Genomic DNA, 25960 nt, shown 5'->3' on the forward strand with positions numbered 1-25960 from the left:
GTGCTTGTGAGCTGTCACACATGTGTTAGGAATTGAACCCAGGGCCTGTGGAAGAGCAGTTATGTGCTCTTAACCTCTGGACCATCTCTCTCTCTAGCCTCAAGCCTGTTCTGATATCAGTGCAGGACTTCCCTGGGCTCAAAGAAACAACAGGTTGTTTTGTTTAAACAAAACATAACCAGAAGTTAAAGTACTACTGTTACTTAGTGAAAATGAGATTTTCAAAAGTTATTCACAGATGTGCTTAACTATGATTTCTTATTCAGAAATCACATACAATTTTCAAAAATCACACACAAACCAGAGGATGTGTGTATGATTATCTAGCCTCAGCTCTATCAGGGTGGTTCATTTGAAAAGAGAAACCACTTGCACTGAAGCATACGGTAGCAACTAAGAACCATTTTAGTGAACATTTTGTGTTGGCTGTGAAAGAGAAACATTAATATGTAATTGTTCACACCAGCCGTGTTTCCTTCTTAGTTCATGCAGCTATAACATAAAACCAAAGGCTGAGCGGGTTAAAAAACAGAAATTATTTTCTCACCGTTCTGGAGGGTGGGACATCAAGATCCCCGTGTCTGGTGAGGGTTCACTTCCTCGTTTGCTGTCTGTCCTCAGCGAGCGTCCTCTAGCAAAGAAGAAAAAGCAAGCATCTCTCCACTGTCCCTTCTCACAGGGCACACACACCATTCCTAGGAAGGCTATGCTCACAATCCAGTCACATCCTGAAGATCTCGCCTCCAAAATACCATCCTTACATTGCTGAGTTATTCTAAGTAACGGTTGGTGGTGGCAACACAAATATCCACTCCAGAGCATCCCCCTTACACACTTCCTGCGGAGGATGGTCTCATTTGACCGGAACAATTTTATTTAGACTATATATATATATATTGCTATCAGAGACCAGAGGTGTCTGATCCCCTGGAGCTGGAGTTACTGGTCCAAATGTGGGTGCTGGGAATCAAACTTGGATCCTCTGTAAGAGCAGCACGCGCTCTCATTGGCTGAGCCATCTTTCCAGCACTTCTATTTGTCGACTTTAGGAACTGGGAGTGGTTCTGAAGTACACAGACAGAGCTTAAAATTAAAATAAAAATTAAAAAAAAGAGGCAAGATTGTATGTCTCTGAATGCATGTCTATGCACGATGTACGTACCTGCTGCCTGAGGCGGTCAGGACAGGACATCACCTGGAACTGGAGTTACAGGGGGTTGTTAGCAGCCACGTGGGTGATGAGAATTCAACCCCAGTCTTCTGTAAGAACAGCCTGTGCCCTCAACCACGAAGCTATCTTGACACAGGCAAGTTTTGAAAAGCACAAAGGGAGCTACCATGTGGGCGAAAAGTGAGTGAGAGAAAACAGAAGTGTTTCAGACATGTTTAATACCACTGAACGTGCGAGGCTTCAAGTGTTTGCCTTTTGTTTGGGTTTAAACCAATATGGCACTTTTGTCTGAACCACGTGGGCAACAGATGAATAAAGTTTATACAGGGATTCTAGCCAGGCATGGTGGCAAAAGTCTTTAATCCCAGCACTCAGGAGGCAAAAGCAAGCAGATCTGTGAGTTTGAGGCCAGGCTGGTCTACAAAGCCAGATCCAGGGCTGTTATACTGTGGAGAGAGAGAGAGAGAGAGAGAGAGAGAGAGAGAGAGAGAGAGGGAGGTAGGGAGGGAGGGAGGGAGGGAGGGAGGGAGGGAGGGAGGATTACAGAGAACATTAATAACAAGAAAGATTTAGAAATTTCTTGACAATTAAAAATGTTTGTAACTACCCATTTTATGAAACTGTAGAGTTAAAGGCCTATATCAGTAAAATAACCTCAAGGTGATTACTAGTTTTCAATGAAAACACTCTTAGACCATCTCCTGGACTGGCCCAAGGACTACTTATAACAGCCCCCTCTTTCAACTGAGAAGTAGCCTAGGTTATACAACCGTTGTAATGCTTCTCATCAAATAAACACATATTACGCTAGTTTTATAACGGTTTGAGGGTTGTAGATTACTGGTAAAAATGATCATTTTTGAGTTGCACAAGGCTATAATCACCAACATCAATAATAAAAAGTTTAGCCATAGAATGAGGCTAACACATGTTACCAGGCCCTAGTTAAACACTCAGAAATCTGGTCAAGATAAAGCTTTAACAACTAGTTCTTAAATTTGCATTTTTTAGTCTTCTTTTAATGAGTATCTTGTGTTTTTCCGGGCCCCTTAGACTAATCAACTGCTTTCACAACAGAACGAACATCTTGTTGCCTGTTCAGCCTCAGGGATGGAAAGAAATTGTTCCCCTTTCTTATGTGTTTAGTCAAGGCTTAAGCTTTATTCCTGGGAAGTCCTTGAGTTAAAGTGCCTCAGAAATAGAAAGTCTGGCCACTCAAGGATCGCTTCGTCCATTGGGCCATCCCTGGGGCCGCCCCTTAAGTCCCTGCCCAGCAGAGAAAAAAAAACAAGAAAACAAAAAATCTCAACAGGAGGTTACCGTGCTCAGATGGAGCCAGCAAAGTGCTCAGGTAAGAGTTATCTTTCACAAGCTATCTCACGTACGGGGGAATGGGGAGGGAGCAGCCAGTGACTTCAGGGCCCGGAAGGACGGGGAGAGTCGGCGCCAAGCTGCCCTCGGTGCTTGCCCTCGAAGCCAGGTGGAGATCGGGATGGAACTTGCCCTCGGGCACCAGGGAGGCGGGTCGTACTAGGGGAGGGAGGACTCCCGTGAGGAGGAGGAGGAAGAGGAGGAGGAGGAGGAGGAGGGACTGCAGAGCCGAGAGGCTGCATCCCGCCGGCCCCATCGCGGGAGGGCGGGGGTGGCTCCTGCTGGAAGCGCCGCGGCCTCGTGCGAGCCTGGCCGTCGGAACCCAGGCCGGGAGCGCGCGCAGCCTCGGGCGGGCAGCGGGCACGCGCAGGGGGGGGCTGAGCGGCGCGGGAGGGGGCGTGTCCAGGCGAAGCCCCGCCCCCAGAGCGCTCGCGTATTGGTTCCGCGCGGCGCAGGGGCCCCGCCCATTCCCTCGCCCCTCCCTTCTTCCGGGCCCCGAGCCCCTCGGCGCGCCGCGTCGGGACCGCGCTCGCTCATTCGCTCGCTGGCTGCCTGGCTGGCTGGCTGGCTGGCTGGGCCGCGCGCTCTGTGGCCCGCCAGTCTGGTCGGCGCGCGCTCGGCGGCGGCGGCGGCGGCGGCCCGACGACACAGCCACAGCAGCGGCAGCGGCGGCGGCAGCAGCAGCAGCAGCAGCAGCAGCGCTCGCCGGACGACGAGACCCGCTCGTGGCTCGCCCTCGCGCTCGGGCTCCCCCGGGCCAGGGGACGCGGTCGCAGCCGGCGAGGGTGCAGCTCCCCACGCACCCCCCCCACCCACCCACCCACCCCCGGAGCGGCGGCGGCGGTGAGGAGAGCGGGCCCGGCCGAGGGAGACGCGGTGGCGGAGAGGAGAGCGCGGGCCTGGCATGGGAAGCGGAGGGGGCGGGAGGGGGCGTTGGGGGGAGAAGGACGCGGCGGGGCCCAGGGCATCGGGGCGGGGAGGTCGGGACGCGCGCCCGCCGCCACGTCGGAAGCGGAGCGGCCGAGGGGATGCGCGGCGGCGGCGGCGGCGGCGGCGGGTCCTGGAGGGGAGGGCGGGCGACGCCTCCCCTCGGGCGCGTGCCACGTCGCCTGCCGCCGCCTCCGGGGAGGCGACAGCGGGCGTCGGGCGGGCGGGTTGGCGGGCGGGCGATCGGCGGGCAGGGGCGAGCCGGCTTGCACAGGTTGGACGCGGCGCGCAGGCCGTCCCCTCCGGAGTGTGTGTGTGTGTGTGTGTGTGTGTGTGTGTGTGGATGTGTGTGTGGATGTGTGGGTGTGCAGGGGTGGGGTCCCCACCCGTGCCGGGTTGCGGGACCCCGTGCCGGCCGCATCTGGATCCCGCTGGCCACCACCGCCCCGCCGCCGACCACGCTTGCCGCCCCCTCCACCCTGGCAGCGTCCACCTGGAGAAGGGACTTGTTTCTAGAAATTGCGATTGGCTTTTTTTTTTTTTTTCCCGTTCCCGGGGAGGGGCGAGGTGGGGTAGGGTAGGGTAGGGTAGGGGTGGGGGTGGGGGGGAAACTACAAAGTTCTAAACTCCTAGAAGGCCGGGCTCGTGGAACAAAGTAGAACTTGAGGAGCAGCCGCCGCCGCGGTGACGACGTCCCGGGATGACGTCACCAAGCGGTGTTGAAAATGGGAGCTTGGGGTGGGGAGGGGGGGGGAGTGTGGGTGGCACTAGACGCTTCAGGTCTGATGGGTCCCTTCCGTGGTGCCCCCCCACCCCCACCACCCCGGCTTTAGACCTCCCTCTTTTTGCCTTTGGTGCTCCTGGAACACGGATGGGGGGGGGGGTTAATTTTCCAGTCATCATTCCTTCAAACCGAAAAATAAATAAGTCCGTATGACTCATCTTCTGTTACAAACCAAAAGCAACCACTAAGTGGTTCTTTCCTTCCTTTATTTATTTTATTTATTTATTTTTTTTTTTGATACGAAACGGAGCAAACAAAAGCAAATCCCCAAACTCTGTTATGTGGCACATACTGGCCGAATTGATGAATGAGAATGCTCTAGGAATCAGTCCATCTCTTTCCTGTAAGTCTTTCGTTTTGTTGGGGGAGTGGAGCTTCTGTCGTTCCACCAAGCAACTTTCTTGCCCAAAGTGTGTATTCAGTGCCGGTGGGTTTTCTGTTCCGTCATAGGTGCTACACATGAAGTATAAAAATGAAGCTTCGTAAAGTGGGACATGCCTCACGTTTTTCAGGAGAGGGGAGGTTGTACGGCAGTTGTAGTAGACTGAAGTTCTGTGTGCCCACACACTGTTCTGTGAGGATTCCATCCACCAGTCGGTGATAGCAGTAGGTGAATTTGGCGTTCTGAGAGTCCGAGAGGAAGGTTTGGGTATCTTATCTTCCCATGCAGGATCAGAGTGAGCGTGGCTGCCAGGACACAGCTCAGATAACTATATAGAATTTGTTTCACAGTGAGGTCCCTTGTTTGCATTTGCATTAGACAAGAAACTTAAAACAGCAGTTTGAGAAAAGAAAGCTGAAAGAACCAGGTGTTCCTGAGTTTTTGTCATTGTTTCTGATTTGTTCGAACTGACTGTTGTTAAGCTAGTTACCAGTTATAATCAATACAGTAGGGCCTGTCATTGGCGCCCAGAAAGATGACGTTACTTAGGAAATGCTGCATCTGAAGATCTCCAAGTTACTTTCATCTGCCAAATGAATGAGCTCATCTCAAAGCATATATGTATTCAAAACAACCCCAGAACAGCCTTTGTGGATTAATCAATGACAAATCAGATTTTCTATTTTAAGAGTCCTTGATGCAGCTCCAAAACGTGACTGATTATTTAATTTTTTGAGTGATCCTGAATTTATGTTCTGTTGACTATGTTTCAATATTCACTATTTTGTCTAAGCTTTTTAGGAAAATATATATGTTCCTGAAAGAGTATATACAAAAATACTCAGTGCAGGAAAAAAAAAAAAAAACTTTTAATGTGTAACAGCTTTATTGAAGTATAATTCATATATACAACTCATCCATTTGAAATAAACAAGTGCTCCTGGCATAGTCAGAGTTGTAAAGCCAGGACAGTACTCAGTTTTAGAATACTTTTAGCACAGCAGAAAATTAACCTTGGACCTACCAGAAGTTTTCCTCCTGGTCCTCCACGCCTGCTGCCTCTAGGCCACTCAGTCTGTTTACTCTCTGTGTAGACTTACCTGTTCTGGACATTAAAATGAGGGAAATCTCAATATGTAGTATTGTGTGCTGCTGCTTTGCCTTTTCATGGTGTGTGTGTATGGTTCTCCCATCTTGTGCCACATGTTAAGACTTCATCCCTTGTAATTGCCAGTTCCATTGTTCGTGTATACCATACTTTGTTCCTCATTTGGTGGGTATTTGGAATGTTTCTACTTTGTAGCTGGTATGACTAGTGCTGCCATGGACATATCTGTACATGTTTTTTGTGGGGGCATATGTTTTTGTTTTCTTGGGCTTCTAGCTGGTAGAATTACTGGAAATGTCATAGCTCTTTAACCTTTAGAGAGAACTACAAATCTTCTCCAAAATGAAGCTATAGTACTCAATTTTAATGATTTTTTTCTTTACTTTTTGTGTGTATGGGTGTTTTGCCTGCATGTATGTATGGCCACCATATGTGTGCCTGGTACCCTGGAAGGTTAAAAGCCCCCCCCCCCCCCCCCCCGAGTTACAGATCGTTATTAACTACCATGCAAATCCTCTGCAAGAGGAGCAAGTGATCTTAACTGTTGAGCCACATCTCCAGCCCTGAGTACTGGATTTTCAAATGTACTCTTCTGTTTTCTGTTTCAAATCATCTCACCGAATTTGTAATTTGAGTTAGAGTTTGACTTATTTAGTAAAACTGGTGTAGTATCTATTACAGTGATTCTTTTGGGGTGTTATTTGGTTTTATTTTAGTCATCAGAAGCAATATGATGTGTTCTTCACTGAACTACTGCTTAAAACTAAGTAGTAGGAATCCCAGTAGTATTTCCTAATAGGTCTCTGAGGATGATAAAACATTAGTGATTATTACTGGACATGTATACAAGGTAAAATTGAAAGGAGAGGGGAAAGCTGTAAGGGGACATATTGTACAGAACTTTATCTTCCTGTGCGTGCATGCGTGTGTGTGTGTGTGTGTGTGTGTGTGTGTGTGTGTGTGTGTGTGCGTGCGTGTAGTTTTTGTTGTTGCTGCTGTTCGGATTTGTGTTTTGTTTTTAAGAACACTTTGGTCTTTACAGGGAAAAATGAAGAACGAAATTGCTGCTGTCGTCTTCTTTTTCACGAGGCTGGTTCGAAAACATGACAAGTTGAAAAAAGAAGCCGTTGAGAGGTTTGCTGAGAAATTGACTCAAATACTTCAGGAGAAATATAAAAATCACTGGTATCCAGAAAAACCATCAAAAGGACAAGCCTACAGGTAAAGAGTTAGATTGGATGGTTGAAATTGGACTAAGTGAAGATCAATTTGTGTAATGGCTACAAGGCCAGAAGACTAAAGGTTTAGAACATTGTGCCTATTATGATTTTATCTGCAAAATACAAAACTCTGGGGTGTTGTGGTATTTTCTTGTTCATTTTAAAGTACAAAGGTTTGCTGATGGATCCTGTTGCTTAGTCTTGGGAGACCAGAGCTCTAGATTCGTCAGTTTGTTTCTTGTGACTACACTGGCTCCTGTCCAAGTACACTTTGTAGTTATCGTGGGTACTTAAGGTTTTTCACAAATCTAAAGGATTCCTAATCTCTTCTAAATGAGCATGATAATTAAGAGTTGAGGGAAATTAGTCACATTGTATCTAAAGGTAAAGTACATACTGTATGTTCTTTTGAAGAAGGCAGTGGTGGCACACCCCTTTAATCCTGGCACTCAGGAGGCAGAAGCAGGCAGATCTCTGAGTTTGAGGCTGACCTGGTCTACAGAGCAAGTTCAAGGACAGCCAGGGTTACACAGAGAAACCCTGTCTAGAAAAACCAAAAAGAAAAGAAAAAGGGAAAATAAGATAATTAGACAGAGCCAGACATAGTGGCACACGCCTCTAATCTTAGCACTCCAGAGGCAGAAGCTGGTGGGATTTCTGTGATTTCAAGGCTAGTCTGGTTTACATAGTCCCAGGACACCTAAGGCTATATCAAAAGACCCTGTCTCAATAAACAAACAGCAGAAGATAATTGGCATAACATCTTTTTGACCTTTCTGATGATCTCATTTATATTCTCTCCTTTGTGTCATAAGCCAGTTGAAGGTACCTCACCTGTGTACTTCAGGTGATAAATACTGGCTTGGGGATTTTAAATCAAGTCTTGAATGACACCAGGTTTTCGTGAGTTCGTGTCCACCATAGTCTCAGCACTAGGAAGGAAGACACTATCTACTTGGAACTGCCTTGTATTCTGATTGTAAGTTACATGTACAGCTAGAAGAGCAGCCTTTTCTTTAAGCTGTATAAGAAAAACATGCCCCGGCATGCTCACTTTGGTATAGACGTATCTACTGAGAAGCCAAATAAGTCATTTCCTAAAACTAGCTGTCATACCATAATGGAGATTGTGGACATGGCTCAGAATTTAAAGGGCAACACTGGTTAACTGGTGACAGACAGCTGCAGAAATACTCTTTTATTTGTTCACATTTGTCCCTACCGTTGGTCCCACAGACCAGTACTTAGGAGGTCGTCCATAGGAAGGTCTTCTTGGTTAGCACTTAAAGTACAGAGCTACTTGAGAGATAGATCCAAGACTGAAGTGACAGCTACAGTTCTTAGTGTTTGTTGTTTAGTACTGGCTTAAGGCCAGTTGGGGTGTGATAGTCTGATGACAGAATAAGCTGAGTTAGTTTCTGTACTGTTTCTTCATTTTTACCCAAGTTTCTTAGTAAATTGGTCAATATTATGAATACAAGTAGGCATGTAGCTAGTAAGTTAAAAATGTTTTTCTACATTTTATACAAATGAGATATTTGTAGAGGACAGTTTGGCAATATAAGACCTGTAAAAATACTTATATTCTGAACATTAATTCTCAGAATTTAATCTGGAAACATAATCAGAAATGCAGACAAATATAGATGAATACAAAAGTCTCTTACATATTTTAATTGCCAAAAAATTTAAAAGAACCATCAGCATTAAGTAAATAATATACTATTTTCATGTAACTTTTACAATCTTGCATATAAAGAACAGTTAATAGAAAAGTAGTCCCAGTGTATAGGGTAAAAAAAAGCATAAAAATATATAACGTACCTAAATTTGTTAAAACAAACTTTGCATTATATCTGACTTTAAAGCTTAGCTTCTTCATCACTCTCATGATTACGATATGTAAACATGAAGAGCTCCACCGTCTCAACTGCTTTGTACTTTGTGCATGGAACTTGAATAACCTGTGGAACATTAGAATCCGAAGGATGGGTCCATCTAATAAAAAAGATGAAGCAACATCTTATAGACCATAAAATAATTTTTTACTCTGAATTTGTTATTTTTAGTAGTACAATTAAGAAATGTTAAGGGGGAGTTGGGCGGTGATAACACACACCTTTAATCCCAGCATTTGGGAGGCAGAGGCAGGCAAATCTCTGAGTTAGAGGCCAGTCTGGTCTACAGATTGAGTTCTAGGACAGCCAGGGCTGTAACACAGGGAAACGCTTTCAATAAATAAATGAATGGAAAAGTTAGCCAGGTGGTGGTAGTGCACACCTTTAATCCTAGCACTCCAGAGGTGGAGGCAGGCGGATCTCTGAGTTTGAGGTCAGCCTGGTCTACGAGTGAGTTCCAGGACAGTCTTGAAAAACAAAAGAAAACAACAAAAAAAAAGAAATGATAGGGAACTGTGGTTGAGCTTTGAGAGAGGGTTTTTGTAGGCTGTAAATCATACACACTAGGCAAGCACACCATTTCTAAGCTATACATGAACTTTGGAGTTGTTAGCCGGAATTTGAAGTCTAGATTCACTGGTGTGTGATATTGGACAAGTTCCTCAACTACCTCCTTTTTTCCCTTACAAGGTTAAAATAATAGCTAGGTCATGAAATTACAAAACAAAAAACAGTTAATAGGAAGCTGTCTATTGCATAGTATGTGATCAAAAAGAATTACTGTATTCTAGAAATATGTATTATTAGTATGAGAACGTTTTTTAGTGAAGATTAAAATCAGCTAATGAAACAGCTTAACTTTAAAAACTAAATATCACAGCCTTTAATCCCAGTACTCAAGAGGCAGAGGCAGGTGGATCTTTTTGAGTTCAAGGCCAGCCTTGTCTACAAAGCAAGTCCAGGATAGCCAGGGCTACACAGAGAAACCCTGCCTCCAGGAAAAAAAAAAAAACAAAAACTGAGTATCACATTGGTACTATACCAGGAATTGAAACACTGGTTGAGTGGTCTTTTGTTAGTTACAGAATTTATCACTCTTATTATTGGGTGCTTGGAATTGAGCCCAGTAACATAGAAACTCAAGCAATTGCTGTACTACTGAGCTATATCCACTATATCCTAAAAGCAGATTATAATGGATGGTCATTGTCAGTTCACTTCTATGTCCATATTCCATATCTTCAGTTATGGTAGAGAAGTGAAACACTTTATCTAAGCTTTTACCCAGTAGATAAATTCTAAGAGGAGTACTAATGCCAGATTGTCTTGGTTGAGTCTTGATTGAAAGATTGAAAGCAATAAAATAAATTTCATATTTTCTCTCTTTTTTTTTTTTTTTCTTTTTTCTTTTTTTCTGCAGCTGAAAACTGAACCCAGGGCCTTGCACTTGCTAGGCAAGCGCTCTACTACTGAGCTAAATCCCTAAGCCCATATTTCATATTTTCTATTGTAGCTACTGTTTTTCCTCTTAAGCAGAATGCATGTTTTAAGGTACATTTTTGCATTCATGATACTATTTAGTCACTTGGCTAAAAACTTTATTATTTTTTTTTTAGTACAGTACAAGGGGGCAACAGGTTAGGCGATGAGGAGGGTGCTGCCTACACTGCTGGCTATATTTTCTACATTCCATTGGTGAGCGTGGCATTTCCTAGGTTAAAATGTAACAGGCTTTACTAATTTTCAATTTTCACCAACTTATTTTGGCAACTTAGATAAAAGAAAGTCCTGTGTAACACAAGTTCCATCAAATGAAGTAATAATGTTTTAGGATTATTAATAAGTATGTGATATGCATGGTTCTATTGTCCTTGAATAATTACGTTTGAGACAATTATAGATGAAGTAAAAGCTGTCTCCCTTAGGATTTCACGCTTTTTACCTGGGATATAAAATAGTAGCAATAAAACTTGTCACAAAAAAGTTCTAGTAATATTTAAGGCACTGGTTGGAGTGTTTTATTAGTTCCAGATTTTATCAGCTTAGTCTGCAAAACTCTGCAATGTCAGGGCTGGGGAGATAGCTCAGTTGGTTGAGTACTTACCTAACATGAAGCTTAGGGTTTGATCTCCCGCATTGTAATAAAGCGGGTGTGAGGGTTCATACCTCTAATCCCAGCATTTGAGAGGCAGAAGTGAGAGTATATCACAAGTTCCAATAACATTCAGCTCTATAGCAAGTTTGAGGTCAGCCTGGGATACATGAGACTCTTGTTTCTCCCACCCCTCCAAACTGTTAAGAGTTCTAAGTTCTAACCATTTTGGTCTCTGCTTATTTGATGTCTATGCACTGTTTAGTGGTCTCTGATAACTTAGGGGAAATGGTGCTTGCTCTGGGCTCACACAGGTACTTCCTTCTGTTTTCACCAGGCTGGGCAGCCTTCATAATGCCTCTCTTGCCTGAAGTTCACACTTAAGAATCTCCCAGGTTCTCCATCAGGGAATTTTGTTATCATTCACTTTCTCATATATTGATAGAGAAGACTTATGATGGGAATCAATTCTAGCTATTAATCTAATTCTGTTTTGTTGCAGATGCATTCGTGTCAATAAGTTTCAGAGAGTTGATCCAGATGTCCTGAAAGCCTGTGAGAAGAGCTGCATTTTGTACAGTGACCTGGGCTTGCCCAAAGAGCTCACACTCTGGGTGGATCCATGTGAGGTGTGCTGTCGGTGAGTCTCCATGTTTAGCAGCTGAACCAATTTTACCAAACTTCCTCCTGTGTGTCCTGTCTATGTCTCTACAGCCAGGAGCTGGCAGCCTGGCTTTCTCAAAAGAGCTTTATGAAGTTACCCTCTGAAGGTGGTGGTAAGGGGGTGGGATCTATTTTATACCATGAAGAACTCAGAACAAGGTTTTCCTGGAACCTTGCCAAGGATTTTACTAACACCAAGAGGTGCAGACCTTAGGCACCTGTCACTGTTTCACTCATGTGACTGGCACACCCCTTTCTTCAAGTTGGGAGAAGCTGATTCTAAATAAGTAGGACAGTGACCTGTAGTTGGTCTCCATCACTACCTTGTTTCTGTTTTCAGATGCTTTAGTAACATTCTAAAGATTGTATTCTCATAATAGAAATTACTTCTGCCATCTTAAACAACTGTAGAAGGCTGGTAGACGTGAAATCTACTTAAACTTTTAATAAAAAACATTATGTAAAGTAGGCACTTGTGAAGTTTTGAGAAGTTAAAGCAACATTCTTTAGGTAGTTCAAAGGTAATAAGAGAGAAGAAATTGTAAGCAAATTACAGCATAGTATTATTTGTGCCATATTAGAAACTTCACAAAATACAGTGTTAAGTGGCACAAAGACAAAAAGACTGCTGAGTGGGTGTTACTTGAGCTGCTATGTGAAGGGTGGATTGAGGGTAACTAGGTGGCAGGGTAGGGAAGCTGGTTTTCTCCAGGAAGAAGAAGCAGGATCAACTAGTAGCATGAACTCCCACAGTTTTGAAAGTACAATTCTGTTGGCCTCTCCATTGATTATAGTGAAGTTGCTTTTTTGATATGAATCTAGCTATATACTATAGAGATGGTCACAGCCTTTAACCTCATCTGTAATGAAGATAAGTAATACTAAAAAAATACAAGTGTATTCTAAGTTTTATCAGGAAAACCCCAGTGACTACTTGATATAAGGGTATTGCCTTGGAAAACTGGGGAGGTACAGGTTCATGAAAGCAGAGCTTTTTCAACATTGTTTTGTTTGTGGAAAAAGGAAGACTAAGTTTTGTCAAGTTTTGATCAGAGACAGTCAAGACAGCTTTAATTGTGGGACTGAGTAAGAACTCAGTGTTATTTGGGTGTTACTTTGGAGACTTTACCCACTGAAATCCTGCTAAAGACCCGAGTTTACACGAAATAAAGAACCATCACAGTGTCACTGAGATGGACAGCCAATCCCTCCTAATCTTGAGTCAGTACTGACAACTGCTTAAAGTTGTATCAGCAATAACCTTATCAGATTTATTCCAAGCCTGGCGGTGGTGCACACGCCTTTAATCTCAGCACTTGGGAGGCAGAGGCAGGCAGATCTCTGTGAGTTCAAAGTCAGCCTGGTCTTCAGAGCAAGTTCCAGGACAGACCCCAAAGCTACACAGAGAAACCCTGTCTCAAAAAAAAAAAAAAAATTTATTCCTAATATCAGATGTTACAAACTTTACAGTCTTTGATATGTGCAGGATCTTTGTGTGTGTATAACTGGCATAAACCCCATTGTTTGAACTCTCTCAATCGCTTGTGTTATTTTCTTCACTTTCTTTCCACAAAGACCTATACATTCTTAATGCTAGACATAGTTCTTACACAGGATACATTGTGTATGGACTTTGCCTGAATGTATGTCTATGCACTGTGTGCATGCTGGTGCCTAAGAGAACCAGAGTAGGACAATGGAACCTTGGAAATGGAGTCACTGATAGTTGTAAGGCTCTATATTGTTGCTGGGACTTGAACCCAGGTCCTCTGGAAGAGCAACAAGTGATCCTAGCTGCTGAGCCCTCTCTTCAGCCCTTACATTTCACTCTCTACTCTGCCCCCGTACCCCCCATATACTACTGGATATACTCTCCCATCCCCCACCACACACACAAGGTTTCTTTGTGTAGCTCTGGCTATCTTGGCTCTCCCTCTGTAGACCAGGCTGGCCTCAAACTCACAGAGGTCCGATTGCTGGGGTTAAAGGCAAAGGTATGTGCCACCATGCCCAGCTGGGTAGTTCATCCTTAATAATGCTAGATAATAAAAACCTACTCTTGTTTTATCATATTAGTTTATTTTCAGTACCTACTAATAGGTTTATACATGATCATGATTTTTCCCCAAACTGGCTACTGTGTAGAGCTGTTTTGTTCTTTGTCTTTTTCTTTCTGAGATAAGGCCACAGGTCAGTATCTATGCTTTGTAGATCAGGATGGTCTCAAACTCAGATCAACACGCCTCTGCCTCCACCGTGCTGGAATTAAAAGCATGAGCCACCATGCCCGGTATGTTGTTGCTTTTTTTAAACAGCTAATACAAATTAGCTTAACATTGTAGTGTATACACCCTGATAACAGAACCCTTCCAAAGAACATAACAATCTGATCTATGTGAGTTAATAGAGAACACTGAGATAAGGAAATGTGTTTTTGAACCCAAACTGGAAAGATAAACGTTCTGAAAATTAGAACTGTGCTGATGTAGTAGATATATAATTGAAATATATCTGTCTTCAAAAACAGTAACTTGGGGCTGAAGAAATAGTTAATAGCATGTACTACTTTTCTAGAGGACTCATTTGGTTCCTAGCACACATGTAAGGTAGCTCAGAACCAACTTAAGCCTCCAGAGGATGTGATGTTTCCAGCATTCAAGGGGACTAGCACTCGCTTTGAACATACACACAAACGTATACATAATTAAAATTAAAAATAAGAAATAACACATTGGTATACTTGAGGCCAAGGTGCTATAATAAAAATTGAGATGTATTTAGAGAGAGCATTCTTCCTTGTCATAGAGAATAACATAGAACTTAGTAGGTTATCACTTGGTGAAATATTTGAAGATACATAATAAATAATAGATTTTTTTTTCCTATGAAGAGAAGTCTAAGAATAGCTGGCATCTTTATCTGTTCAGTATTATTTTACAACTTTAATGTAATATCTACAATCTTTTTCTGTTAAGGAGCATTAGATAAGTATCGATTTGTTTCATAATAACTAAATTAGCCTTGATGTTTTAGCAATACATCGAGATGGAAAGTTTAAAAGTTGTCCATTACTAATTCTCATAAGGAGTTAACTGTATATTCTTAATGTTACAGTAATGTAGCCAGTAGTTTCATTTACTATGAAGCCCTCATTCCAAAATAACACAAAAACAAAGATGTGCAATTTAATTGGTTATTAAAGAGAGCTGAGTTAGTTAATACAACAGGTCCTTCAGTTATTATATGCATGCCTTTGTAGTAGATTTATGTTTCTACAAAGGCAGTAATTTATTCTCTGCCTTTCTGGTTTCCCTGAATTTTAACTCTACTAGTGGGGAAAAAAAATGAAGACGTGCTTCAATTTCACATTTTAAGTAAATGTGAAATTATATATACTACATGTATTCTGTGTTATGAGTAACTCACCCAAACTGCTAGGCATTTTAAATTCAGAATTGCTGGATTGAGCTGGAGAGATGGCCCAGAAATATCTCTGGCTTCCTCATCCTCATCGGAAACTAAGGCCCAAAGAGATTTGGTGGGTGCATTTGGTCACACTAGCTTCAAGGCTCATGATTTTTCTGTCTCTGCTTACAAAGTGCTAGGATCAGTGGCCTCTTAAAAAGGTTTTTAAAGGTGATCAGTTTTTCTATAAATCTAAATAACATAATATAATTCAAGCAAATCTCCTTTATTATCTTCATTTTCCCTTTAATTTTAGTAATTGTCAGAAATCTTTTGTCTGTATGTAAATTTAAAAAACACAGGCCCTAGCAGGGTGGTGGTGACATACATTTTTATTCCCAGCAATCAAATCTCAGCACTCAGGAGGTAGAGGCAGGCGGATCTCTGTGAGTTCAAGGCCAGTATAGTCTACAAAGTTGAGTTCCAGGACAGCCAGGATTGTTACACAGAGAAACCCTGTCTCGAAAAACAAAAAATAACACCTCCCCACCCACTCTCCAAAAACCCCACAGGCCCTGTCAAAGTAAATATAGGAAATTTCTAGTTGATTTTGGACAGTGGCCATTTAGAAATAGATTAGAAATAAATATTAATATATAGAAATTGTCATTGATACATACAAAACATAATAAAGAGATAGATCCCTTGTGATGTTTCAGACACTTTTTGTTTGATGTCAGTAGAGAATATAGCCACTTTTATTTATACTTGAATAGACGAGCTGTAAGAAAATTACAACCTACTTGTGCTTTGGATATTAAATGTGCACAGTCCAGTTCTGGGATGGTTCCTTTATTGCTGTGGAACAGTGGCATGACCAGACCTGTTTAATTATTTTTAAAAATGTTTCTTGCTTTTTATATGATTTGTAAGTTTTTTATGTATACCTAGGTATGGAGAGAAAAACAATGCATTCATCGTTGCCAGCTTTGAAAATGAGGATGAGAACAAGGATGAGATTTCCAAGAAAGTTAGCAGGGCTCTTGATAAGGTGACCTCTGATTATCATTCAGGATCCTCCTCTTCAGATGAAGAAACAAGCAAGGAAGTGGAAGTGAAACCGAGTTCAGTGACTGCAACACCAAGCCCCGTGTACCAGGTAACCATGGGACACTTCCTGTTACTGGACATTAGCAGGTTACAGCTACTCCAGCTAGCCATGCTATGCTTGCCAGGATTCTGTTGAGTATTCTGAATCTCAGCTCTTCCCTTTTATACACACACACACACACACACACACACACACACACACACACACACACACGAAGCTGCTTCTCTGAGAGGCAAATTGGCATTCTGAGTCAGTTTATCAAAAGTACTCCCCTCCTCAGGGGCTAGAGATATGGCTCAGAGGTTAAGAGCACTGGCAGCTCTTCCAGAGGTCATGAGTTCAATTCCCAGCAGCCACGTGGTGGCTCACAGCCATCTATAATGAGATCTGGTGCCCTCTTCTGGCTTGTAATACAGACAGAACACTGTATACATAATAAATAAATAAATCTTTAAAAAAAAAAAAAAGTGCTCCACTCCTCAGTAACTTAATAAGTATTCTTTTAAAGAAATATGCTGTCCTCCAAAAGAGAATTCATAATAAATATTCCTGATTATATTAAAAAGTCCTTTTATTTAAAAAAAAATCACCAGTAACTTTTTATAATATTTTAATATTTCATTTATATATTTAGGTTAATTGTCTTATTCCCATTTTCCATCATTAAAGATAAATTTTACTGAATTATATTTTGGTTAGTTTTTTATGTAAAAATGAAAAGAAAGTCATCCTTACTGCTCTACCAATGGAAGCATCATATAGCAAATGCATTTACATTACAGATTCATTTACTTTATATATTAAAAAATGTTAATTACTTTCTAGAATTTTGACTAGCAATAGTCTTTAACAAAAGGAAAACAAATATTTTCAGTCAGACATTTATATAGATGTTTTGAGGAACTTTATTCTCTATATGTACTTCTTTATATTTTTAGTATATTTTAAAATGTACCTTCATTTATTAGTCTAAATTAGATGTAACTTAACATGCCAAGTTTATGGTAAGAGCAGTGTTAGCATGATACAAAAACTTGTACCTAATAAGAGTCTTTTGAGTATGAAAAACTAAACTTTCAGCCGGGCGGTGGTGGGGCACGCCTTTAATCCCAGCACTCGGGAGGCAGAGGCAGGCGGATCTCTGTGAGTTCGAGGCCAGCCTGGACTACCAAGTGAGTTCCAGGAAAGGCGCAAAGCTACACAGAGAAACCCTGTCTCGAAAAACCAAAAAAAAAAAAAAAAAGAAAGAAAAACTAAACTTTCAAATTCATATGATATAATGAATATTTCCTGATTGAAATGTAATTTCTCCCTCTCTTGTTTAATTATTTTTTCTTGGATTGACAGGAAGGATAAAAAAGATTATCACATATTGGAAGTATATGTCTATACTTTAACACAGGCTTCCTTTCTACAAAACTTTTCTTTTAGGGGAAGGTTTCACTGTGTTATCTCTAAATGGGCTGGAACCAACTACATAGACCAGATTGGTCTAGACTCACCTGCCTCTCTGCCCGCTGGGTGCTAGGATTAAAGACATGTGCCACCACATTCAGCAAAACTCTTTTTAGAAAATAATTTATTAAAGCTATAAAAAAAAAAAAGAACTTCCAAATACAAACAGTAAAATATTTAACAGTGCCAGGAGGTGATGGCGCAGGCCTTTAATCCCAGCACTTGGGAGGCAGAGGCAGGTGGATCTCTGAGTTCGAGGCCAGCCTCATCTACAGAGCGAGATCCAGGACAGCCAAGGCTGTTACACAGAGAAACCCTGTCTTGAAAACAAACAACAGTATAAAATAACAGTAATTTCTTCCCTCTCCTCTGGTTCCCTCTCCCGTGCCCTTCCATGGGGTGCTCACCACCAGGTTTTGCTGTGGTTACTCTCCTTTGCTTTTGTTTTGTTTGTGGCTGTCTTTCAGATCATTTTTCAAATCATAAATATTTAGGGCATTTTTCTCTCAGGATGTTGCATTATATATTACAAATTACCTTTATTTATTTCCTGGAAATCATCCAAATGTGGTGATTTTATTTTTACTCAATCAAGCAAAAAATATAAGTCCCAAAGTAAACTGACTGCTGTTAATTAAGTCTTTGTGAGTAAATTGACCTTTAAGTTTAAAACCCAGTGACATTTATCTTTCCCTATTACAAAAGCCTATTAGAATAATAGGAAGATGTTAATAGATAATAATAGAAAGAAATTAAGGTATCTTACATGCTTTTTTTGGAAAATGTTTCTCTTTGGCATTCCACTCCTCAACAAAACATGTCACAGGAGAAACAATACTCCTGTCTAAGCCCTTGTGTAGAAGTTGATACAGTTCTACTTTAACCTCCTGACTATTTATCTTGACTCGGAGATGAGCAGGTTGTTTGGTAATTGGAGTAGTATTTTAAGGTATATTCTGGAAACAAGTCCTTAACATGTGGGTGTAATGAGATTTTGATTATTCATTTTCTAGTTGTTTTCTAAAGGGGGATTATCTAATAAAGACACTAACATTCATAGTTCCTGGCAGGGGAAGGTGTCTGTTCTATGGTGTTTCTAGAAATTACTCTTAAAGTCAGCTCTCAATCTTTCTCCAAAATGATCTATGGACTCAATTCAATCAAAATCCCAAAGTTATTAACACATTGATTCTAGATTTTTAAGAAAATAAAATTTGAGGGATGACATGAATATAAAACTATTCTATGTATCAAGATTACTAATAGTTTAAGGATATATCCTTGGAACAAAATAGAAATTCCAGAATAGGCTCACTTTTATACATATACCCCACTCACCACTCTCACACTAGAATGCCAGAGCAATTAGAGGGAGAGTCTTGAATGGGTTCTAAAACAAGGAGGGAAAAGGCCAAAAATAGAACTAAGTGCTGCCTTGTTGTTATTTGTTTTTTTACTCTTTTGGGGGGGCTGCCACCCAGCTCCCAAATAAATCACACATGGAAGCTTATGCTTAATTATGAATGCCCAGTCTTAGCTTAGCTTAGTTTCTAGCCAGCTTTTCTTAACTTATCCCATCTATCTTCTGCCTCTGGGCTTTTCCCATTCTCCTACTTCTGTAAATCTTACTCTTACTCTGTAGCTTGCTGTCTGGCTGGGTGGCTGGCCTCTGGAGTCCTCCTCTGGTTACTTCTTCCTCTCTTCACTCTTTGATCTCTCCTCCTCCTCCTCCTCCTCCTCCTCCTCCTCCCAAAAATTTTCTCCTATACTGTCTGCCAGCCACGCCTATCCTTTCTCCTGCCTTGTTATTGGCCAGTTCTTTACTAGACCATCAGGTGTTTAAGACAGGCACAGTAACACAGCTTCACAGAGTTAAACAAATGCCACGTAAATAAAAGTAACACACCTTAAAATAATATTCCCCAACACTGCCTAATAGTCATGCACCAAAAAATGGAGTTAAGATGATCATAGCTCTCTCAATATAAGAAAAGCTAAATTTTTAATGTGTTATATATGAAGAAATACGGAGAATTACCGTGAAAATGTCTTCCAAGAGTCACAAAAAGCATAAAAAAATTGATTTTTAGCAAAACTAAACATTTTTAGTAAGTAACCAGAAGAAAACAAATGATCAAATCACAGAAAGTATATTTTTTTTTTTTGGTTTTTCGAGACAGGGTTTCTCTGTGTAGCTTTGCGCCTCTCCTGGAACTCACTTAGTAGCCCAGGCTGGCCTCGAACTCACAGAGATCCGCCTGGCTCTGCCTCCCAAGTGCTGGGATTAAAGGCATGCGCCACCACCGCCCGGCTACAGAAAGTATATTCTTGTTACACACATGTGTTAAGGGCTTGTTTTCAGAATACAGTTTGAAAAACCCCTTCAAAAGAATTAATAGGCCTGTTGGAACAGCAGGAGGATCACAAATTCACAGCCAGCTTGGGCAGGTGAGAGCCTGTCTCAGATAAAAACTGGAAAAGAGAACTGGGGATATAGCAGTAGTACAGCAGTCACCTCCTATGCACAAGGCCTGAGGGTCTATCCTCGGCATTGCAACAATAATAGTAGCAGTAATAATAGCAATAAAAGAAAATCACCTAATTAAGAAATAAGTAGAAGTTATAAATACTGAGCAAAAATTGCATAAATGCCAGAAAGCACATGAAAATGTGTTGTATCTCATTTGTTCTCAATGAAACACAAATTAGAACACAATGAAAGCAGCTGGATCTGGATCTGGATCTCATAAGGCGTATAAACTGACATTTCTCCTTCTGCTCTACTAGTCAGCATTGTACTCCTTCCTAAGTACTACTAAGAAAGTGTGAAAACTGCAGGGGGGTTTAGATGTGCACAGAAGTACAAATACAGAATCTTTTCAGATATGCACAAAATTGGTTCATGCCATTTGCACCATCTGAATTAGATGCTCTACAGAATTTTAACTATTAAAGAGAACATCTCACGTTTAGAGGGACAGATTAGAATCAGAATCTGAAATTCATACGGTGTAATGTTCTAAGCAAAGAAGTAGAAAACTGCTGATGAGAATTTAAGCAATGTGAACTTGATGTCCCCTGACTTAGGAGTATGCTCTAAGATTCTTGGGCCCAAGTACTAATAAACAAGCTACAGCAGAATGATCTGAAAAGTGTTGTCAAAATACTTGGCCTCTGTCCCTAAGATTTCATTATTTTGTAGTAGACCTTGGACTGGGGCATGAAAATTTGTGCCTCAAAGTTCCATGAGTGACTCCTTGCTTATCTACTTAAAAAAAAAAAAAAAAAAAACCTATTGTGTTCTTAGAAGTTACCATTCATTCTGTGTTAGCATCTTTGATACTTGAAGATTTTTAATTTAGGTTTTTCTTCATTCAGAAAGTCATGTGACCTATTAATGAGGTGTGGTTTTTCTTTCTTCACATATTTAAACCTAACCAAAGGGATGTCCCTGAGAACTACTCCTAGGATAAGTGGTAGTTTGTGTTTAGTGAGCAGCCTGAAACTTAGTCATTACTGAAAACGTGGATTATTTTTTCCTTTGAATTTACTCGATGCTTTTTCTTTCCTACAGATTTCAGAACTGATATTCCCACCTCTTCCTATGTGGCACCCATTGCCCAGAAAAAAGCCAGGAATGTACCGAGGGAATGGCCATCAGTCTCACTACCCACCTCCTGTGCCATTTGGTTATCCCAACCCAGGAAGGAAGAATAAAGCCTACCGTCCGATTCCAGTGACCTGGGTACCTCCTCCTGGAATGCACTGTGACCGGAATCACTGGATTAATCCTCACATGTTAGCACCTCACTAGTTCCTTTTGATTGTGGTGATGTCATGTTGAAAGAAAGGAAGAATATACCTTAAGATATACTAAAAGTTCATACTGGTAGTGAAGTTAGATGGACCAAACCATCAAACTTATTTTTATAGAAAAGTTACTGAGAATAATCTTTCTTAAAAAAGTATATATATGCACTTTAGATACATTGAAATAGTTTGAGAAACTTTATTAAAGTTAGTCAAGTGCCTGAGTTTTTACTATTGGACTTAAGTATTTATATATTGTGCATTGACTCTGTTGGATACAAAAACACTGTAGGAGTGGGCGATGTGTTCTAGCACCTTTGAGCATTTACTTTATGGAGAGTATGTAAGTTATTTATATACAAGGAAATCTATTTTATGTCATTATTTAGAAGAATTGCGTGAAATCATGTAGTTGCAAATAAAAAGTAGTTTGAGGCATGACAATGTGTGGTTTTGTTCTGTACATAAGAAAAGGAAAAGGCAGAAGAGATATTTAGGAAAGAAATAATCTAAAATGTTTCTTTTAAAAAAACAATTTTTATTGAACATATGTTCCCCAAAGGCTACATATCAAAATATACATGTAAAAAAATTATATTTACTGGCAGTAGCTAGTTGAAAATATAAATATAATAAAATAACTTTCAACTATCAAAGTCAATATACATGGGACCTTTGTCACCAGGATTTGGGCCCATAATAATTTTATAGGACATCTGACTTACATGCCTTATACCATTAGAGAAAGCAGAAATGTTCTGGTAGCCATTCCTAGCCAATGTGTAAACTAGGTATGGTGGCAAGCACCTGTAATCCCATAATTTGAGAGGTTGAGGCAGAAGGAGCAGGATGTCAGGGCTTATTTAGCTACACATCAAATTTGATGCCAGCCTGGGCGAGATAAGACTTTATCTCAAAAACTAAACACAAGGGGGGGAATGTGTTGTGCTTTTTTCCAAAAAGCATTAGTCTTTACTAGAGTTCTAAAGTAAAAAGGTATGGTTCTGCAGATTCTTCAGTAGTCCTTCATATTTATACCACTGTAATCCCATCGGTCTGGTAAGTGTACTTGAACTACAGAGAAAAAAAGAAAGAAAAACCATCTATGAGTTTGGGTATTCTAAAGGTAAACTTAACAAAACTAAGATCAGTAATACTTTCCCCATCACTCTAACCTTTAAATTTTTACTCTGAAATTATTCAACATAACCAAGAGTGACCACAAACAACTTCCTAGTAACTGATTAAAAGGCTTTGACTATTCCAAACATTTCTGTTGTCAGGCCCCTTTATTTCATTTCATTGGCTCTAGCTGTCTTGGAACTCACTGTGTAGACTAGGCTTGCCTTAAATCTACATACCACCTGCCGCTGCTTCCTGCGTGTTGAGATTAAAGGTGTTTGCCACCATGCCCAGCTCTGTTGTCAACTTTTTAAATTACTATTTAAAATACGGAAAATAGAATGAAGTTAAAACCCAGTGGTGTGAAATAGGAAGTCGTTTTTAATACTGCAGTGTACTGTGTTTGCAACTTCATCCGGAACCATATTTTAGTCAGCAGAGATTCCTAGTTTTAATGTCATTGCGTTCTGACTTTTAAGCCATACCAATTTTAGCATGTTTCTGAAGCACAATATCAACTTTTCCCCTGAGTATTTTCCTGCTGGTAATTGGCATCACAAGGAAGATTAATTTTAAAACGAGGAAGCAAAAACAAAGTGTATTTTGAACTTGGGAGCCTTTCCCTGGCTTGTCTCCCAATTGCTGATCTCAAATGATCTACCCTAGTCCTGGGACTTCAGGCATGTATCACCATGCCCCACTGAAAAGTAAGCCTAACTGCTAAGGCCATTGTTGTGCTCTTGTGCGTACTGGAGGATTTATGGAGATAATGACAGATTTATGGGCAGTTACAAGGTTTGGAATAGTTTTGTAAGGAAAGACAGCATTTGTTCTGTTAGTTTGCTTATGTTACAGGTATATAAACTTGTCGGGAAATTTGAAGTATACAGCCACTCAGGAAAAGAAGCATTAATATTATCACTCACCAAGTTGAACCCTTTGCACGGTACTGCAAAATATAAATCTACAGTCAGCAAGATGGCTCAGTGGGTAAAGGCCCTTGCCACCAAGCCAGGTGACATGTCTCTAGGACCCACATGGTGGTAGGAGAGAGCCAACTCCAACAGGTCTTTTGACTTCACATGAATGCTGTGGCACTTGTGTGTGCATGTGCATACACAGAACACATAAATATGATAGAAGTGAATCCTTAACTAGCCCTGACAACTACATGATGACGCTTGGGGAAAGCCAATATTTAGGTTGATTTATTTATATTTTACGTGAATGGGTCTTTTGTCTGCAAGAATGTCTGTGCCTGTGCACCATGCCTGGGAAAACCACAAGAGGGCATCAAATCCTCTGAAACTGGAGTTAACAAATGGTTCTTAACCACCCTGTGTATGTTCTAGAAATCAAACTTGGGTTCTCTGCAAGAGCAGCAAGTGCTGTTAACCACTAAGCCATCTCCCCAGCCCTGGGACAGCTAATTGTTAATTCATCTGCATTTTAGATAGTTTTCTGTATATGAAAGACTATGACCTTTATTCCTACTCTACCTTGCTTTAGAGTTTAAGTTCATGTAATAGTAAAGCTTTCAACAGTAAAGCTTTTCCAGTCTGTAACTATTGAGAACAGATCACCACTCAGCAGTTGGCTCTTAAGTTCTGGTAGGCATGCGGTACTCCTTAGTGGAAACTAAGCCCAAGTCAATGTTTCCCTTCCAGGATTGGACTGAATGAAGACTGGCAGCAACTGCATCATTTCAGCTTCAAAGCCTTAGTAATTTCAAGCATGAGTTGCTTGTGAATGAATAATGATAATTGGTTTTAATTTTCCATTTTGTATTTGTAGGTATAACAGCAAAGCTCTAAATTTTAGAGGTTAAAGTTGGACATGGATGTGTGAAAAATATAAGTTCTTTGGTAAGTTCTATATCATTAATGAAGTGCTTATTTGTGTATACTTTTTACTATCAAAACATTTGACTACAGTACTTTTTGGGGGTGTTTTGTTTTCTTTTGTTTTTGGGACAAGTTTTCTCTGTGTAACCTTGGCTGTCATAAAGTTTGACCTGTAGAGCAGGCAGGCCTCGAACTCAGAGATCTGCCTGACTGCCTCCTGAGTGCTGGGATTAAAGGTGTGTGCCGCCGCCGCCGCCGCCGCCGCCGCCGCCGCCGCCGCCGCCGCCGCCACCACCGCCACCACCACCACCACTTGGCTGTGTACGTTATAATTTTAATCTAAGATGGAGCATTTATGTTGACTTCCAAGCTGTCAGCTTTGTGATCATTTGTTTAATCCTCATAATCATCTCACGATTTGTGCCATTTTTATTTCAGTTAAATAAGGACTCCGAGAAGTGAAAGATGTCCAGGATGACAGCAAGCTAATTAACTTAAGCCTCAACTTAAAAACAAACAGGACTTAAGGCTTGTGCTCCATGGTGCCTCAACACCACATACAGTTTGTTACCTACATAAAGTCTATGGACTCTTGGAACTTGTGAGGTCAGGTATTGGACCAAGATTTGACAGAGAAATCTTAGGCAGAGATTATGTTAAATGAAATTTAATACAAGACATTAGAATTTCTACATTAACCATGAAGTCTTAGTTCCTTGTTACAAACTGTTCAGTTGTATCTGAGGAGGGGAACTAAAAACGTGACAGCAGTTTTGTTTGAACTATAAATCAAACTTAAGTAGCAGTATGGCCAAAAGGACAAGAAAACTACTGGCCAGGGAGAAAGATCACACATAAGAGAAATAATAGCAGCAATGCCCAAGATGAGCAGTCTTTTGCCTTTTTCTTAATTATCATTTTTTTGGTTTTTTGAGACAGGGTTTCTCTGTGTAGCTTTGTGCCTTTCCTGGAATTCGCTTTGGAGACCAGGCTGGCCTCGAACTCACAGAGATCCACCTGCCTCTGCCTCCCGAGTGCTAGGATTAAAGGCGTGCGCCACCACCGCCCGGCAATTATCAATTTTTGGGTAACTTAATCTGGAACACAATGTTAACATTAGTTTTGCCAAATTTTTCCCATATATTCTCTGGAATTAGACTCTGGTTAGTGAAACATTTACATGGATGCTCTTGTGTAAAATGTGTATACTCTAAACACTGCAGAAATTGCTACCTACTTCCCAGTGTATAAGGCCATCTTCAATATAGGACCAAAATAAAAACATTTAATAGTTATCAAAAGCATGAGAACTTATAGCAGATGTCACTCTTCTTAGTGTAGTTTGATGTTTATTGCACGAAAACAATTTACACAAAAATCTTGTTTCTATCCTCAAAATGGAATAGCTACAGAAAGAACTTTCATAAAGTTATGAACTTAAGAATTTCGTAGGACTTGAAAATACTATTCTGATTTACACACATCAGTAGAGATCCTAACATGTAAACTAGTGAGATGTGTGCTGAAAAGCATCTCTGCTACATTAGCTGGCTCATGTAGCACTTCTGTAGTGCTGGGGCCAGTAAGTGTATCAGCT

At 40.9% G+C, this 25960-nt stretch overlaps 2 protein-coding genes across 3 annotated transcripts in view; one reads left to right on the forward strand and one right to left on the reverse strand.

The window, feature by feature from the left end:
* The first annotated feature begins 2498 nt into the window (after positions 1-2498).
* Btg3 (BTG anti-proliferation factor 3) lies at positions 2499-21841 on the forward strand. 2 transcript variants are annotated; one of them, XM_059277825.1, is made up of 5 exons: positions 2499-2522; positions 6786-6964; positions 11456-11593; positions 15973-16180; positions 21162-21841. In XM_059277825.1, the coding sequence occupies exons 2-5, from the start codon at positions 6792-6794 to the stop codon at positions 21399-21401; spliced, it is 759 nt and encodes a 252-aa protein (XP_059133808.1). In that variant the 5' UTR covers positions 2499-2522; positions 6786-6791; the 3' UTR covers positions 21402-21841. The 2 variants fall into 2 exon arrangements, with proteins under 2 accessions (XP_059133808.1, XP_059133807.1); XM_059277824.1 differs by lacking the exon at positions 2499-2522 and adding an exon at positions 3361-3385.
* A 100-nt stretch (positions 21842-21941) lies between these two features.
* Cxadr (CXADR Ig-like cell adhesion molecule) overlaps positions 21942-25960 on the reverse strand; it is a 56751-nt gene continuing 52732 nt past the window's right edge. The window contains exon 8 of the mRNA XM_059277823.1: positions 21942-22471. Within this exon, the coding sequence (XP_059133806.1) occupies positions 22430-22471 (42 nt within the window). The 3' untranslated portion in view covers positions 21942-22429. The remainder of the gene's footprint in view (positions 22472-25960) is intronic.

Source organism: Peromyscus eremicus, chromosome 12, assembly GCF_949786415.1.
Source record: "Peromyscus eremicus chromosome 12, PerEre_H2_v1, whole genome shotgun sequence".
NCBI lineage: Eukaryota > Metazoa > Chordata > Mammalia > Rodentia > Cricetidae > Peromyscus > Peromyscus eremicus.

Coding starts and splice junctions, on each gene's coding strand:
- Btg3 (XM_059277825.1), top strand. CDS start 6,792: ATGAAGAACGAAATTGCTGCTGTCGTCTTCTTTTTCACGAGGCTGGTT. Junction 6,965..11,455: donor TCAAAAGGACAAGCCTACAG/GTAAAGAGTTAG, acceptor GTTTTGTTGCAG/ATGCATTCGTGTCAATAAGT. Junction 16,181..21,161: donor CACCAAGCCCCGTGTACCAG/GTAACCATGGGA, acceptor TCTTTCCTACAG/ATTTCAGAACTGATATTCCC.